General features: G+C 47.7%; 1 protein-coding gene across 4 annotated transcripts in view; it reads left to right on the top strand.

The window, feature by feature from the left end:
• The first annotated feature begins 12905 nt into the window (after positions 1-12905).
• lman2la (lectin, mannose-binding 2-like a) overlaps positions 12906-18271 on the top strand; it is a 42059-nt gene continuing 36693 nt past the window's right edge. The window contains exon 1 of one of the 4 annotated variants that reach the window (XM_085971280.1): positions 12906-13082. In XM_085971280.1, the coding sequence (XP_085827406.1) occupies positions 12944-13082 (139 nt within the window). In that variant the 5' untranslated portion in view covers positions 12906-12943. The remainder of the gene's footprint in view (positions 13083-18271) is intronic. The other 3 variants (XM_085971282.1, XM_085971281.1, XM_085971283.1) reach the window with 3 other exon arrangements.

Genomic DNA, 18271 nt, shown 5'->3' with positions numbered 1-18271 from the left:
ATTATTCTCTTGTTTGCTCAAGATTTCACCATCAATTTTCCCCAGCTTCATCCACCTTATTTGAGGGCAATGGCACAGGAAGAGATCATGGCAGCTTGCAAATGGCCCATTCGTCACACACACGATGGGCTGAATGGTCTCTTTCTGAGCTGTAAGCTACTATGGTTCCAGTAGGCAAGCCAACCAGGGACAGTTGACCAAGCAAGCTTAGTACCTGGTCTGACCACCCTCCACCACACAGTTCAGGGTGATTCCCCAGTGGACTTTCCCGAGGCATAAGGCAGCCAAATTGAGATGCAGGGATTGTTGAGAGCCTCCAGTGCAACATTTAGTTGAATTCTCACTAAATTCAGAGACTGCGGAGATTCCCAACACAGATCACGCCTCCTACAGTATCTGGAGCAAAGTTCCTACAATGGCTCGACTGAGTTCCGGCACCACCTGGTGTGGCACTGAGTCACAGGCCAGATGGTCCCAGGTTTGATTGCCAGAATGTGTTCAAATGCCTCCATGGCCTCGCCCCCGCCCTATTAAATCCGTGAATCTTAAGGTATGGTGTTCTTCAATAAATAGACGGAGACTGCAGATCAACAATCAACAGGTGTTTACTGGATGAGGGTAGTCTAAAAACTAACAGTACAGATGCCTGCTCAGGGCTTATATACAGGTGTGGTCACTGCCGGTACTACAGTATACAGGAGCTGTAAAAGTAGTTCTCTCTTAAAGGTACATACACTACAATTCCTCCCCTTTTAGATTAACAGTACCATAACATTCAAATAACAGTTAACACTTTTAACATGCAACATTTACTGAAATAGTCCATTTATAGATTCAGTCTTTGGGGCGGCTTCCTGATCCTTTCTGGATAGCGCCTTTCCTGAGTGTCTTGTTCTTGGTGCGGAGGCGATTCTGCCCCCCTGTCGCCAGTGAGTTCATCATTTTCCGATGCTACTGTTTCTGGGGTAGATGCTACCGGTATGTCGGGTTCATCACCAGGTACGCGAGACATGGGGTTGACTCGTTCCTGTGATGCTAGGATCTGGTCGACATGGCGTCTCACAATGTTCTCCCCGACATCCACTGTGTACATTAGTGGCCCCTGCCGTGTGCATATCGTTCCGGGTTGCCATTTCTCTGTTCGGTAGTCGTGGGCCAAGACTGGTTGTCCTACATTGAAGCTCCTTGTCAGCTTCTCATTGATGTGCTGGAATTGCTTATTCTCAACATTTCTTCGCACATTTGGTCTGAGCAAATCCAGACGAGATCTCAACCTTCGGTTAAAGAACATCATGGCCGGGGTCTGGTTGGTAACTGCATGTGTCGCATTTCTGTAGGCTAACAGGAAATTGTCCACCTTATGCTGCAGTGGAATGTCATCATCGCACATGGCCCTTACTGCCTTTTTAAAGGTTTGTACGAACCTCTCAGCCAATCCATTTGTGGCTGGATGATACGGGGCGGATGTGTAATGCCTTACCCCATTCCTTCTCATAAATTTCCGAAATTCTTCGGACACAAACTGTGGTCCGTTATCAGAGCAAATCTGCTCTGGCAAGCCGTTCCTGGCAAATATGGTCCGTAGGACTGCAATCGTTTTCTCCGTAGTGGTGGAGGACATTTTGATCACCTCAGGCCATTTCGAGTGCGCATCCACTGCTATTAAGAACATTGAGTCCATGAATGGACCAGCAAAATCAATATGCACCCGTTGCCATGGAGAGGACGGCCACTCCCATGGGTGTAGAGGGGCATGTGGTGGTGCATTTTCGACCTTCTGGCATCCTGAGCAGCTCTTTGTTAGGTCCTCGATTTGTTGATCGATTCCCGGTCACCACACATAAGCCCTAGCAAGGCTTTTCATTTTCACCCCTCCCAGATGGCCTTCGTGAAGCTCATTGAGCACTCTCTCTCTTAACTTGGGTGGAATTACCACTCGGGATCCACACATCACTGTCCCCTGGCACGCTGACAGCTGTTCTCTTCTGGATGAGAATGCTGGCAACAGTGAGTCGCCATGTGTTGGCCATCCCTTCACCGTCAAATCATATACCCGAGACAGTGTCAGAACATTTCGGGTCTCCTTCTCTATATCCGCGTTAGTTACTGGCAAGCGTTCAATTATCGACGAATAAAATATTTTGACAGGGTCCACTGCTGGTGCTTCCTCCACAGTAGGCAGTGGCAGGCGTGATAGCCCATCAGCGTTTCCATGCTGTTTCGTGCCCTTATACTCTATTTCATATTGGTTCGCCCCTAGAAAAAGGGACCATCTTTGTAGCCGTTGCGCAGTCATCACCGGAACGCCCTTCTTTGGATTAAAGATGGAGACAAGTGGTTGGTGGTCAGTCAGCAGAGTGAACTTCTGCCCGTGCAGATAGTGGTTGAACTTTTTTACTCCCCATACTAGGCTGAGGGCCTCCCTGTCAATCTGGGCGTAGTTGCGCTCGGCTGAGGTTAGTGACCGAGACGCAAAGGCTACTGGCCTCTCCAACCCGTCTGGGAATTTGTGCGACAGCACCGCTCCAATACCATAGGGTGATGCATCACACGCCAACCGAATTGGTAGTGCTGGGTTGAAATGGGCCAACACCTCTTTTGATGTGATCAATTCTTTGCACTTCTGGAAAGCTCATTTACATTCGTCATTCCACTTCCATGGTACCCCCGTTTGCAGTAGGGTGTTCAGTGGGTGTAATACTGTAGACAAATTCGGCAAGAACTTATGGTAGTAGTTCACCAGCCCGAGGAACGACCTCAGTTGTGGCACATTTTCCGGTGCTGGAGCCTTGACTACTGCCTCAATCTTTTCAGGGGACTTATGTAACCCCTGTTCATCAATAACGTGGCCACAATACGAGATCTGCTTCTGGAAAAACTCGCATTTGTGGCGATTAGCTCGGACCCCATATTCCTTCAATCTAGTGAGCACCTGCTCCAGGTTGGCGAGGTGATCCCTGTCATTTTCGCCCGTGACCAGGATGTCGTCCAAATAACACTGGGTCCCTGGAATCCCTTGCAGGACTTGATCCATTGCCCTTTGCCAAATGAAAGCCTTTTCCAGCGTAAGATCCTTTTCTGATAGAAGCCATTTCTGGGTTCCTTCACTTTGAAGCCCACACACAAACTTGTCCCTTAACGTATCTGCTAGTCCCGTTCCAAACTGGCAGTGTTTCGATAGCTTGCGCAGTTCCGTTAGATACTCAGCATTACTTTCGTCTTTATGCTGGTTCCTTTTGTGAAACTTAAATCTTTCTGCTATCAGCAGCGGTGTGGGGCTTAAGTGGTCCTGTAGGATTTCCACTATGCTTTCGAAATCCTTATCCACTGGCTTCTCTGGGGTTATTAGGTTTCGCAGTAAGCCATACGTTTTTGCACCCATGGAATTCAACAAAACCAGTGCTTTCCTGGCATCTGGCACTTCATTCGCCTTGCAGTACACCTCAATGCGTTCCACATATGTCACCCAATCTTCGACTTCATTGTCGAACGCTGTGACACTGCCACTCTTCGGCATCCCTGGGTGTGGTTAGACTGGCTAAAATGGCATCTCCTGCGCTCTCCCTTCTTCTCCGCTGGCTCAAAATGGCGTCTCCCGCGCTTCCCTTTCTTCCCGCGCTCGCCCTTCTTCTCCGCTGCGGCTTCAGAAATGGCGTCTCCCGTGCTCGCTGCTCAGCCCTTGAGCCCTGGCTGCGCTCTGCGCGTTTTCCTGTGTGCCTCTCTCGTTGCCGCCGCTCGGTCCTGAACCCCCGGCTGTGCTTTACCCTCTCTCTCTTTTTGTTTTCCATCGACGCCGCTCGGTCTTCAACCCCCGGCTGCGCCCTGTGTGCTTTACCCTCTCTCTTACCCCGTGGACGCTGCTCGGCCTTTTCTGTGCCGTTGGTCAGCTCCAGCCGCCGCTGTCCGGGAAGGGTCTGCGCTGTACCTGTTGCCAGCCTGTTGCTGGATCATCGTGGCTGGAGAACCAAGCCCAGCTCTCAACAGCCTCCCCTGCGATGCTCACTCTCTGCCGGATGACTGGGCGGTTGCTCGTGGTCGACGCCCGTGCTTCTGGCCTCGACTTCTTCCACTGTCCTCCAGGAGCGAATCCTTGGGAGGAAATGCAGAGTTGCAGGTAGGTTCGAATCGACCTCGTCGCCACTATTAAATCCGTGAATCTTAAGGTATGGTGTTCTTCAATAAATAGACGGAGACTGCAGATGAACAATCAACAGGTGTTTACTGGATGAGGGTAGTCTAAAAACTAACAGTACAGATGCCTGCTCAGGGCTTATATACAGGTGTGGTCACTGCTGGTACTACAGTATACAGGAGCTGTAAAAGTAGTTCTCTCTTAAAGGTACATACACTACACGCCCTACCTCTGTAACCTCCTCCAACTCTGGCCTCAGCTCGGGCATTAGTTATGGTGTTGCTATTGTCATCAGTGCCCCATGAGATAGGTGAGACAAGGCAGCGAAGGGATCTGATTCAATTCCAGATGGTAAGGCATTCCCAGGCATCCATTATTCTCTGTACATTAAAGACTACAACCCCTCTGTTAGATTCCAGCTGTATCTCACTCCTAGGTATATGTGAAGTAGTTTGGGGAATTTATAGAGTCAGAGAATCATACAGCACAGAAAGAGGCCATTCGGCCCATCCTGCCTGTGCCGGCTCTTTGAAAGAGCTATCCAATTAGTCTCACTCACCTTGCTCTTTCCCCATAGCCCTGCCATTTTGAACTTGGTTTTCTTTTTAATCAGTTTGCTTGTGGAAGGAAGTTTTGATGATAACACTAGCAACAACAAAAATAACCATTTTCTACAAAAAGCAACTTTCTAACAGCAATTTGTACCATCCTTAATCTGCAGCAGGGATTTATGCCGAACATTTGAGGCCAATTCAGAACACTCATCATTTTTGTTGTGGAGCATTTTAAACCAACACTCGACACAAGGTTTTCAGATCGATAGTCAAGTTGTCTTTGTTACACCAGTGGGGAGACAGTCTGCTCTGTCTTTAGCCAGACTTCTCCAAATTGTTACAGCAAACACTACATTTTTATACATTCAAATAAGCATAGCGGCCTCATGCACAATTCATTCCTGCAACCTGATTGGATCTTGGCCCGCATGCACCTTCACGGATTGGTTACAAATCTTAATGTAAACATGTGTAAGCTGCCTCCTCAATCAATCACTCAAACTGCTGAATGCTAATTAAAAGATACCTCGAAATACGACCTAGGTAATAAAGCTGTTAAAGGCAGTTGAAATGCTGGACATCCTGTCTCCACTTAATTGCTTTTTAGCCTTCAAAGGTCAGCTATCTTGACCGCATCTTTATGGATGTGGCCTTTCATGTTAGCACCTGTCTTTCTTACACCATTCAGTGAAACTGCCAGTGATGTCATTTTAACTCTTTCCCCACTGCAATCCCCCCTTTTGGTACTTGGCCCTTGCCCAAGTTAAACCACATGTATAAGCATCGCTGTGCCTCCTACCCCATGCGGTGATCAGTCGCTGGTTCGGGAGGCCTTGCATACCCATCATGTTTAGAGCAAACTTGTGTTTTCCAGCTCTTTCCGAATCGCTTTAGCTCTTTGTTTGGTCCATTTCTTTTTACAAGTGGTGCATGCTGCTATTCCCCGTCCTATAGCCATGACTAACTGTACCATCACTAATATATGAGAAATGATGCGGATCCATGGGTGTATGTTGACATTCATTCCCCAATCCCACAGCTTCTCATACCATGGGAATTCCTGTAGCTCTACCTCTATGTCCTTTTCTAATTCCCCAAGATTCCTTTGCAACACTATGTATTGTTTCACCATCTTACTTAAATCCTCTTTCATTTCTTGCAGATCCTCTTGCAGGCGGGGTATTGGGGCCCCTACCGGATCTTCATAATTGACCAATTCGTCCCTTAAACTATCTGGCACATTTAGTTTTATCTCCTCCCTTGAATGTACATACACCAATCTGGTGTGTCCAATTGTCACAGGGATCTTTGGCGTAAAGCAGAAGTTAGGCATTGTGATTGCACATACAAGGTTACTATATTGGTACTCAGTCTCTGTGGTGGCTATACAATACTCCCCTTCTCCCCTATATCCGTAGCGGGTGTGATGGTGGTCAACATGTGATAACACACCCCTCTGTCTTATTATAGCCGCACTCATCCTTAGGGCCTTCTCCTACCAGATGTGGGCCTTTCCCGTGGCATCTGTTTAGAGAGACTCCTCTCATAGTACCATTCTTCCTGATGGCATAGGTATCAATTGGATAGTATTGGAGGTACGTCTCACCCCTCACTATGCCTATGCTTGTTACCTGGAACTGTGGGTATGGAGTCGTGTCTAGTCCCACCACTGGTATCAGGACTCCCATGCCTATCATTGCTGTCACTTCTGCTTTACATTTTTGTATCACTGGATATACTCTGGTCATCCCTTTGAGGGTGCAAGCGCTCAGAGGGCCTGGATTCTGGCTCAGGCCATGGAGCTGTGAGCTGTTAATCCAGTCTGGTACCTTGTCTCGCTGCGTCTGTGCCAGATTGTGTTTTAACTGTCCGGTGATCCATTGGCCATAGGCATGACACAAGCCTCGCCCTAACCCGTCTTTTGCCTGTTCCTCATCTCTATAGTTTAGTTTGTTGATAATGCTAGCATGGTCCTCTATAACCTTGATTCCCTCAAGTAATTTCCTTATCACATGTCCTCCTAACTCTGATCCTTGTCGAACCAAACCAGTTTCCATCTCTAAAATCTGTTGTATTACCCTTTGTAGTTGTTTCACACTACTCTGGACTCCTTGTATATCTAGGGCATTAATGAACGATGTTCCCATGTTTATTCCTGTAAGTATATCGATTCCTAAGCTCCTCTTAATCCTTTGGTGGAATGCAGCATGTCCCCTGAAATTAGTAGCCCCTGTCACATCAGCAGCTTGGTTAATTACATTCTTTATCATATATGCATACAATTCTCTAGTTTTAGTAAACCTTTCACAATATCCTGGCCATTGTAACATGGTTAAGTTCATTAGTACCGGTACAATTTCGTGTCTCACATTATCATACAATTGTTCTCCCTCGGTAAATAATACTAGTCCATTCATAGGTCCAGGTTTCATATCTGGACATTGTAGCATCCTCGGTTCGCTTGTCTCTTCTTTCTGTGTATTGGGAGCCATGGATGAGACTCCGAATGTGATTGTTCCATTAAAACATCGTGCTTCTTCATCATGTACTTGGCGTGTAATGTGGGATGTCCCTTCGCTTATTTTCAGTCCCAGCAGCAATCCCATCTTCATGGTGAAGTTTCCCTGTAAATTAAGCAGAAACCTGGTCGTCACCAGATGTTAGTTTATCTCCGGTGTTTATTCCATTGTTCCTGTGGGATTTAAGATCAGGTGGGTTATTGCTGTATTGTTTTAATTGGGTCCAATGTTTCCATCTCCCTTTTCCCCTCATATCTATACATGCGCACATATCGCTGGTCATGATAACCTCAAATGGTCCGGTCCATCTAGGTGAGAATCCTGATCTCTCTGGCAATATTTTAACAAATACCTACTCACCCACCTTGGGTAGGGGCTCCAAGGCCCCCTGCTTTTGTGTATTTTTATCTCTTGTTGTTCTTTAACTTCTTGTTTGAGCTCCTTCAATTGATTATCCAATGTTTGTATGTACTTCCTAATTTTATCTTTTAAGAGTCCTAGTCCCTCGCTACCAGATGCTACTCCTTCCGGCAGACACATTGCTTGTCCAGTCATGAGTTCATACGGTGTCAGTCCTGTCGCCCTCCGAAAGCATTCCCTCTGTGGGGTTGACTCTATGTTCCCTTATAATCTGGACTGATCTGTCCTTGGGTATCAATACTGCTTCCCAAGCCGCCCTCCTTCTGTCTGATACAGTCTTTATTTTGCTTGTGTTTAGCAGGTCCACACAAATTTACACCAACCAGAATTTCACCGTGGCCACAATAAAAGTCTGGTTTTAATAGGTTAATTAACCTCAATAACTCCAATTCAATCCAGATCAAATTTTTAAACTAACCAGTATCACTTGGAAAAGAAAGAAACCATAGCCACATTAACAAAGAAACAATCACCCATGCCTTGTAAACATTCAAATTCATTTTCTTCCAGGCACATTGGCAACTGTAACTTCAAGGCTGAAGCTTATCTTTTGTAAAACAATTAACAAACTTAAAACAGCGCACGCTTGCCCATCATTCAAGACAAGTCTTCAAAGGGTTAAACAGCTTTTAGCTCTCTGTACAAAAGAGTGGATGGAGCTAAAACAAACACAACAGACACTTTCAAAGACCGAAAACTTCCACACTTTTAACACACACTTTCACACAAACTGAGATCCCAGCATTCCTTTTAAGATTCCTTTCACTCAGCAAATCCTGTATTTTACTTGTTTTGGACAGAAACTGATAGCATCTGTGTCAATAAAACTTTAATTTTTTTCCTTATTCCCTTCCTTAAATTATTGGTACTCGGGTACAATTTTGACACCCGTTTTGGTCCAAATTCGAGTACGTCTACTCAACTCATAATATACGCGAGCCACTAAAATAATGGCCTTTTCTTCCTTTAATGTTGTTTCTTTAGCCCACCATTCTCTTTGTTTTACCAGTGGGTCGTTTGGTTGCCAATTGTTTTTAACCATTTTGTCAATTAATCTTTTATTTTTGTCCACTAAATAGCGTGTCAGAGACCCCACCGGTCCCCACTCGAGTTGTTCACTTCCCATGGTTAATTGTTGTTAGCGGTACGTCCCTTACTTTACTCTCGCAGAGTGAGACGATACTTGCAACTGAAGTTGTTAGAGGTACCACTCTTGCTTACTCTCGCAGAGTGAGACCATACTTACAACAATTTTGTTTTGGCGATTTGTTGCCAGAGGTATGCTTAAACTTTCTGCACTACTTGCAACTCGAGTTGTCAGAGGTATGCTTAAAATTTTACTCCAAAGTTAACGCAATACTTGCAACTCATACCACGCCTATACTTCCGCGCGTTTCACCCGAACCCCAAGACCGCTTGGCTTATTGATTCAAACCTTTTAGTTCTTTGATTCCAAAGGGGGTGGTGGACACAAGACGGTGTTGCCTAGCCCTAACTGTACGTGGTATTTAAAAGTACTCATGTTTTTGGCTCAGCTTCACTCGCCCGTGCCTCCCGTCCATGTGGAGATCCTGTTCGTGACGCCAATTGTTGTGGAGTATTTTAAACCAACACTCGACACAAGGTTTTCAGATCGATAGTCAAGTTGTCTTTATTACACCAGTGGGGAGACAGTCTGCTCTGTCTTTAGCCAGACTTCTCCAAATTGTTACAGCAAACACTACATTTTTATACATTCAAATAAGCATGGCAGCCTCATGCACAATTCATTCCCGCAACCTGATTGGATCTTGGCCCGCATGCACCTTCACGGATTGGTTACGAATCTTAATGTAAACATGTGTAAGCTGCCTCCTCAATCAATCACTCAAACTGCTGAATGCTAATTAAAAGATACCTTGGAATGCGACCTAGGTAATAAAGCTGTTAAAAGCAGTTGAAATGCTGGACATCTTGTCTCCACTTAATTGCTTTTTAGCCTTCAAAGGTCAGCTATCTTGACCGCATCTTTATGGATGTGGCCTTTCATGTTCGCACCTGTCTTTCTTACACCATTCAGTGAAACTGCCAGCGATGTCATTTTAACTTTCCCCTCAAATTTTCATCTCCGCTGTGGCTCAGTGGGTCGCACTCGCGCCTCTGAGTCAGAAGGTTGTGGGTTCAAGTCCCACTCCAGAGACTTGAGCACAAAAATCTAGGCTGACACTCCTTTTTCTTAGGCAGTCCCTTGGAACTGAGGATGACTTGCTTCCACATTAAAAATGAGTTCGCAGGTGACTGATGAGTCCAATGCGGGACCTACAGTCTCTGTCACAGGTGGGGCAGACGGTGGTGGAAGCGGCGGGTGGGTGGGGTGCTTGGGTTGACGTGCGCTGCCTGCGCTTGGCTTTCGCTTGCTCCCGGCGAAGAGACTCAAGGTGTTCGGCACCTTCCCGGATACTTCTCCTCCACTTTGTGCGGTCTTGGGCCAGGGAGCACTGCACTGTCGGAGGTGCCGTCTTTCGGATGAGACGTTAAACCGAGGCTCCGTCTGCCCTCTCGGGTGGACATAAACGATCCCATTGCACTATTTCGAAGAAGAGCAGGGGAGTTATCCCCGGTGTCCTGGGCCAATATATATCCCTCAACCAACATCCGACACAGGCCCGACGGGCCAAATGGCCTCCATCTGTGCTGTAACCATTCTATGATTCTATGAAAACAGATTATCTATTATTTAAATGGAAACTACAGAATGCTGTGGTACAGAGGGATCTGGGTGTCCTTGTACATGAAACACAAAATGTTAGCATGCAGGTACAGCAAGTACTGTAAGTAGAAAGGCAAATGGAATGTTGTCTTTTATTGCAAGGGGGATGGAGTATAAAAGTAAGGAAGTCTTGCTACAACTGTACAGGGCGTTGGTGAGACCACATCTCGAGTACTGTGTACAGTTTTGGTCTCCTTATTTAAGGAGGGATATACTTGCATTGGAGGCAGCTCAGAGAAGGTTCACGAGGTTGATTCCTGCGATGAAGGGGTTGTCTTATGAGGAAAGGTTGAGCAGGTAGGGCCTATACTCATTGGAATTTAGAAGAATGAGAGGTGATCTTATTGAAACATATTGGCCTAGCAATTCGGTGGGCTGTGCCACCAGTTAGCACCTAAAGAGGGCACCTAGTGGTTTTAGCGCCACTGGCCACACCTCCCACGAAATTTAGCGGGGCGCTAATGGCGGTGTTAGCCTGTAGCGCTACGCCACCACCGAAGATGTCATCGGTGTGCACAGCGCCCCGCTACCGCCCCAAACGCGATATTGGGTCGCCCCCCACCCCCGGAGTGCCAGTCGCAATTCGCGATCGGTTCAGGGGGGCCTACCTGTGGCGGTAGTGGCGCTAATTAAAGGGGAGGTGCGGGGCGGCCATTTTTTTTGCTGGTCGTCTGCCAGCACCTCCTCACGCCGCCCTCCCCGGCCTCCTGATTCCCCCCCCCCCCCCCCCCGGGCAGTGCCGGCTGTGTCCCAAGGGCCCGGCACTTCTCGGTGCCGGGCTCTTTTGCCGGCACTCGCGATCGGAGATCGCGCTGGTGCAGGCCCCTCCCCTTTAAGAAGCAGCACCCTGCCTCCGTTTGGGGCGCTCAAACTGAATATTCCGCTGGCGCTCCCGGCTCCTTCCGGGGCGGGACTTCCGGCGCCCAGGCGAGCTTGGCGCCCCATTTCCGAATTTTTAGCCCATAAGATTCAGAGGGGGCTTGACAGGGTAGATGTTGAGAGGATGTTTCCCCTTGTGAGGTAACCTAGAACTAGGGTTCATAGTTTCAGAATAAGGGGCCGCCCATTTAAGACGGAGATGAGGAGGAATTTGTTCCCTGAGGGTCGTGGATCTTTGGAATTCTCTACTCCAGAGAGCTGTGGAGGCTGAGTCAGTGAATAAATTCAAGACTGAGACACACAGATCTTTGAAGAACAGGGGAGTTGAGGCTTATGGGGAGCAGGCAGAAAAGTGGAGTTGAGGCCAAGATCAGATCAGCCATGATCTTATTGAATGGCGGAGCAGGCTCCTATTTCTTAGGTTCTTATGGTCATTCTCTTCTCTTCTTAGGCAGTCTCTCGGAACCGAGGATGACTTGCTTCCACACTAAAAATGAGTACGCAGGTGACTGATGAGTCCAATGCGGAACCTACAGTCTCTGTCACAGGTGGGGCAGACGGTGGTTGAAGGGGCAGGTGGGTGGGGCGCTGGGTTGACGTGCGCTCCTTGCGCTTGGCTTCCGCTTGCTCCCGGCGAAGAGACTCGAGGTGTTCGGCGCCTTCCCGGATGCTTCTCCTCCACTTTGTGCGGTCTTGGGCCAGGGGTTCCCAGGTGTTGGTGGGGATGTTACACTTTTTCAAGGAGGGTGTCCTTGAAGCGTTTCCTCTGCCCACCTGGGGCTCTCTTGCCGAGCCGCAGCTCCGAGTAGAGCGCTCATTTCGGGAGTCTCGTATCGGGCGTGCGGACGATGTGGCCCGTCCATCGGAGCTGATCGAGCGTGGTCAAAGCTTCGATGCTGGGAATGTTGGCATGAGCAAGAACACAGACATTGGTGCGCCTATCCTGCCAATGGATACATTATCACATTGCTGTTTGTGGGAGCTTGCTGTGTGCAAATTGGCTGCTGCGTTTGCTACAGTACAACACTTAAAAAAAGTACTTAATTGGCTGTAAAGCGCTTTGGGACACCCGGTGGCAGTGAAAGGTGCTATAGAAATGCAAAGTCTTTCTATTCACATTACAGATTGAAGTGGGGGGATGGTGGGAACTTTCTTATTTCTGGAGTATAGTAGGTGAGAATGCTAAGCTGTGCAAGAAGCAGTTTTCTACTCGGTTGCCCGCATGTCCCGGTGCTGAGCTGAGCTTTGGCTCAGGACTCCACGTGGGGCGCCGTGTAGCATTGGCTGGACGCGGGCTCGCAGCCAATCGGCTGCCGTGTAGCATTTTCTGGACGCGGGCTCGCAGCCAATCGGCTGCCGTGTAGCATTTTCTGGACGCGGGCTCGCAGCCAATCGGCTGCCGTGTAGCATTTTCTGGACGCGGGCTCGTAGCCAATCGGCTGCCGTGTAGCATTTTCCGGAGGCGGGCTCGCAGCCAATCGGCTGCCGGGGCGGGCGCGAGGTTCCCAAATGGAACGCGGCGCCGAGGTGCGCGCGGCCGGGTCCTCCCCCCCCAACCCGGAGAGTGATTGACGGCGCGGGGCAGCCAATCACCAGCAAGCAAACGGCGGCGCAGGCCAATGAGATGCGGCGGGGGGCGGCGCGCATTTTCTTCTGACGCGGCCCAGGCGAAGCGTGCAAATTTTGCAACATGGCGCCGGCCTGGGCTCTGTGCCCGATGCTGCTGTTGCTGGCTTTGCTCAGGCTGGTTCCCCGCAGTCAGGGCCAGGCTGACTCGGGGACGGAGGAGTATCTGAAGCGGGAGCACAGCTTGATGAAACCCTATCAGGGTAAGAGCCTGCCTTTCCTTTTGAGTTTACTGCAAGCATTCTAATAAAGTGCATTGCATGTCAGTCCCCAGTCTGCAAAGCCCAGGGCTCTTGGGGCGAAGTCTGGGGAATTGCAATCAACAGGTTCTCTATCGAACCTTGGTCAGACCACACTTGGAGTGCTGTGCACAGTTCCGGTCTCTATTATTAAAAACAAGATATGGAGGCACTACAATAAAAGATTTACAAGGATGATAACAGAAATGCGAGGTTGTACCTATCAGGAAAGGATGAACAGGCTGGGTCTCTTTGCTCTTTGAAAAAAGAAGGCTGAGCAGTGACCTAATAGCGGTCTTAAAATTATGAAAGCATTTGATAGAGTGGATACAGAGAGACTGTTTCCAGTTGTGGGGAAGAGCAAAGCTACAGCCCATCAGTATAAGGTAGTCACCAAGAAATCACATAGGGAATTCAGAAGAAACTTCTTTACCCAGAGAGTGGTGAGAATGTGGAACTCGCTACCACAGGGAGTGGTTGAAGCGAATAGTATAGAGGCATTTAAAGGGCAGTTAGATAAGCATATGAGGGAGAAGGGAATAGAGGGTTCTGCTAATAGAGCTAGATGAGGAAGAATGGGAGGAGGCTCGAGTGGAGCATAAACGTCAGCATAGACTGGTTGGGCTGAATGGCCTGTCTCTGTCCCATATATGTAAAATTGGAATGATAAACTTGTGCTTTATTTTGTGGTGAGGTTGCCTGGAAGAGAGGGGAGAGGATTTTGAGACCTGAGCACCTATTGGCCGCTAGATGCTGCTCCATAGCTCCCATTTTTCTGGCGCTACAGGTGCTGATTCAGGTCCAAATTGGCGTTCACGGTGTACGTGCACGCTTCTGGTGTGGGCTGCGCGGGCGCCATTTTGGGTAGGTTGTTAGTGCTGGAAGTATGCAGAGTACACAAATTGTGATTCAATCAGCATGCAGTGTGGATTTGACTTCCGCGCTGCCATCTCTGACTTCAACACTCCAGCTAATGCCCTCTCTAGCACGCGCAGCTGGACATGAATTCAGCAGCAGGAAGGAATTTAAAGGGATCATCACCTGCTTTCAGGTTAGTTGCAGATTGATTGATTTCTACTGGCTCTTGGCGAGTTTGTAGAAGTGCTTGGGGGTCTGTTATCTTATTTGAAGTTGCTGAAGTGTCCAGAGTGGTGTGGCAGGTTACTTCAAGGCTTCTGTTCAGACCACTTACTCCCACAGACATGGGTGTAGTCGGTTGTATCCACCTTGTCCTGCAAGAGAGATGGAAGTGTGTCAGCGAGTGTGGTGCAATGTGTTTGGGTGATGTGCCTGTCATGGATGACTAGCTGGCAGTGTGTGCAAGGTGTGAGATGTGGTTGTGAGGCTTGCAGCAGTTCTAAGTGTATGAGGTTGAGGTGAAGCTAAGAATGTGAGGTGTGAGTCACAAGAAATAGGAGCAAGAGTAGGCCATTCGGCCCCTCGAGCCTGCTCCGCCATTCAATAAGATCATGGCTGATCATCTACCTCATCTCCACTATCCCCGTATCCCTTGAATCCTGTTGTATCCGTGTGTTAATGGAGACACGGAATGCAGGAGTAGGTTTCACAGGTGTTTACTGAACAAAGTCTGGAGGTGAACTAACAGATACAAGACACTATACAGGCTTATATAGCCCGAGTGGCCATTACCGGCATTACAGTATACAGGGGCTCTTAAAGGCACATACACCACAATTCCTCCCCTTTTAGACAACCAGTACATAATATTTTAAGTAATCATTAATTAACATATTACAAGAACAATAATCTACACATTTGCTGCAGTTAATCAATTATAAGTCAGTCTCTCTGGAGGCTTCCTGACTCGGTCCGGATAACGCCTCGGTGGTGTAGTAGGTTCTTTTGGCAAGGTCAATTCGGCTTGAATGCCAGTGTCGGGTTCATCTGGTTCCAGTATCACCGGATCGGAGGTAGATACTATGGGTATCTCTGCTTCATCATTAGGCGTATAGAGTTGTGTAGGTTGTCCCTTTTCGGATGACTCTATGATCTGGTCAGCATGGCGCCTTATTATGCTTTCTCCAATGTCCACGGTATACATCAGCGGTCCTAGTTGTGTGCAAATAGTTCCAGGCTGCCATTTCTCGGTACGGTAGTCCCGGGCCAAAACTTGTTGACCTATCTGGAAGGTTCTAGTTGGCCTTTCATTCATGCCTTGAAATTGCCGGTTCTCCACGTCCCTTCTGATGTTTGGCTTGATCAAATCCAGCCGGCATCTTAGGCTTCTATTGAAGTTTGGTTTGTAACCACATGTGTTGCATTCCTGTATGCAAACAAGAAGTTATCTACCTTGTGCTGAAGTTTTATGTCTTCATTACCCATGGCCTTTATGACCTTCTTGAAGGTCTGGACAAACCTTTCAACCAATCCATTGGTGGCGGGATGGTATGGGGTGGACGTGTAGTGCTTAACCCCATTGTTTTTTTAAGAACTTCCTGAATTCTTCGGACACAAATTGCGGTCCATTATCAGAACAGATCTGTTCAGGCAGCCCATTCCTGGCAAATATGGTCCTTAATACTGTGATGGTTTTTTCTGTGGTGGTGGAGGACATCTTTATTACCTCCGGCCACTTGGAGTGTGCATCAACCGCGATTAAGAACATTGAGTCCATAAATGGACCAGCAAAGTCGATGTGTACCCTTTGCCATGGAGATGAGGGCCACTCCCATGGATGTAGAGGGGCTTGTGGTGGGGCGTTTTGGACCTTCTGGCATCCTAGGCAGCTCTTGGTCATTTCTTCGATGTCTCCATCGATACCTGGCCACCACACAAACGCTCTGGCTAGGTTCTTCATTTTCACTCCACCCAGATGCCCCTCGTGAAGCTCCTTTAGCACTTTATCCTGGAGTTTGGGTGGAATCACCACTCTGGATCCACACATCAAGGTGCCTCGGCACACTGACAGCTGTTCTCCTCTTTGCGAGAATGCTGGCAACAGTGGTTCGCCATGTGCTGGCCATCCCTTCACCGTTAAATCGTAGACTCGTGAGAGAGTTGGGTCATTCCTCGTTTCCTTTTCAATGGCAGAATTTGTTACTGGTAGACATTTCCACTATGGTTGAGTGGAACATCTCCACTGGGTCCACTGTAGGTGCCTCTTCTACCGTTGACAACGGTAGGCGCGATAAACCGTCAGCATTCCCATGCTGTTTTGATCCTTTGTATTTGTAACCCCTTCACGGTTCTCTAGATATATGTGAGATGTGGTCTCTGTTGTAGACAGTATTCTATAGTCCAGTAAGGAGATCACTACTACAATGGCTTAATTCTAATTATCTTACTTTATAGTTTTAACGTCAGACAGTATAAGAAGATTACAGGTCAATGAACTAAATTAGACATTTGCATACATTAGAATGAATCTAGACATAATAAACATACATTCTCCATTTATATGGATTCAAAGGAGAATCTGTCCCTGTGTCCAAATTCGAGTGCACTCTTTCGTTGGCGCGCTTAAGTTGGAGCTCATGGTATGTATAATGTCTGCAAGACTTACGACTCCGAACCCCTTCGTTGAATTCTCTTCACGATCACTGAATCCCACTTTGAGTTCTGGATGCAGAGCTACTAATACGAAGGGCGGCGGCCGAGTTTGGAAGCCCGGGACGGGATGCGGCAGCCATTTGCCTCCTGAGCCCTCTTTTCAGAGCTCCTGCCCTCTTCTCTTCCAGTCGCTCCTCTTTCCCGCTCGAAAACCCCGACTCCACCCCTTCCTCCTGGGGTTTCTGCCTGGAGACTGCGCAGCCTCACTGTCTGCAACAGTTGATACTGGTGCAGAATTATGGAAAGTCTGCTCTTAGTCACATTGTGTCCTTAAAAGTTCTTGCCGTACCTTCACATGGGCAACTTTAACCCAGGGATTTATAACAATGATAATAGTGTCTAAGTTACAGATTGATAACCATACTTAGCGTACATCACATTTCCAGTGGGTATTACATATTCTATGTCATATTGGTGTGCCCCTAGGAAAAGGGACCACCTCTGTAGCCTTTGCGCTGTCATAATGGGAACACCCTTTTTAGGGTTGAATATGGAGACGAGGGGTTGATGGTCAGTCAACAAGGTAAATTTTTGCCCGTGTAGGTAATAGTTGAATTTCTTCACTCCCCATACCAGGCTAAGTGCTTCCCTGTCGATCTGGGCATAGTTACGCTCAGCTGAGTTCAATGAGCGTGACGCAAAAGCTATCGGCCGCTCCGAGCCATCAGGGAATCTATGCGATAATACCACTCCTACGCCGTAAGGGGATGCATCGCACGCCAGTCTGATTGGCAGTGATGGGTTGTAATGAGCCAAAACGTCCTTGGACGTGATCAAGCCTTTGCATTTATGGAAGGCACGTTTACAGTCTTCGTTCCATTTCCAAATTACTCCCGTTTGTAGAAGTTCGTTAAGAGGGTGCAGAAGAGTTGACAAGTTTGGTAAAATTTTATGATAGTAATTTATCAATCCCAGGAACGACCTTAATTGTGAGACATTTTCAGGTGCTGGGACTTTTATGACTGCTTCAATTTTTTCAGGTGACTTATGCAACCCTTCCTCGTTAATTATGTGGCCACAATATGATATTTGTTTCTGGAAAAATTTGCACTTGGGGCGATTTGCTCGTAGGCCCCGTTCTCTCAACCTAGTGAGCACCTGCTCCAAATTGGCAAGGTGCTCGTTGTCGTTTTCTCCTGTTACAAGGATGTCGTCTAGGTAGCATTGAGTCCCCGGAATCCCTTGGAGGACTTGCTCCATAGCTCTTTGCCAGATAGCTGGAGCTGATGCTACTCTGAAAACCAGTCGATTGTACTGGTACAAGCCTTTGTGTGTATTTATCGTGAGATACTTTTTAGAGGCCTCTTCAACCTCCATCTGTAGATATGCCTGAGCCAAGTCAATTTTGGTGAAACGTTTTCCTCCGGATAGTGAGGCGAAAATATCTTCTATCCTCGGAAGAGGATACTGTACCGTGTGAAGGACCGGGTTTACAGTCACCTTGAAGTCCCCACAGATGCGAATTTTTCTCTGTTCTTCAGATTTATCATTATCTTATTGAAACATATAAGATTATGAAGGGGTTGGATCGGGTGGATGCAGGGAGGATGTTCCAGATGATGGGTGAAACTAGAACTAGGGGG

This window comes from Somniosus microcephalus, chromosome 30 (genome assembly GCF_052327205.1).
Source record: "Somniosus microcephalus isolate GS21.2 chromosome 30, FLI_Smic_1.0, whole genome shotgun sequence".
NCBI lineage: Eukaryota > Metazoa > Chordata > Chondrichthyes > Squaliformes > Somniosidae > Somniosus > Somniosus microcephalus.
The sequence above is the reverse complement of the archived record's forward strand: the minus strand, read 5'-3'. Positions and strand labels throughout refer to the sequence as shown.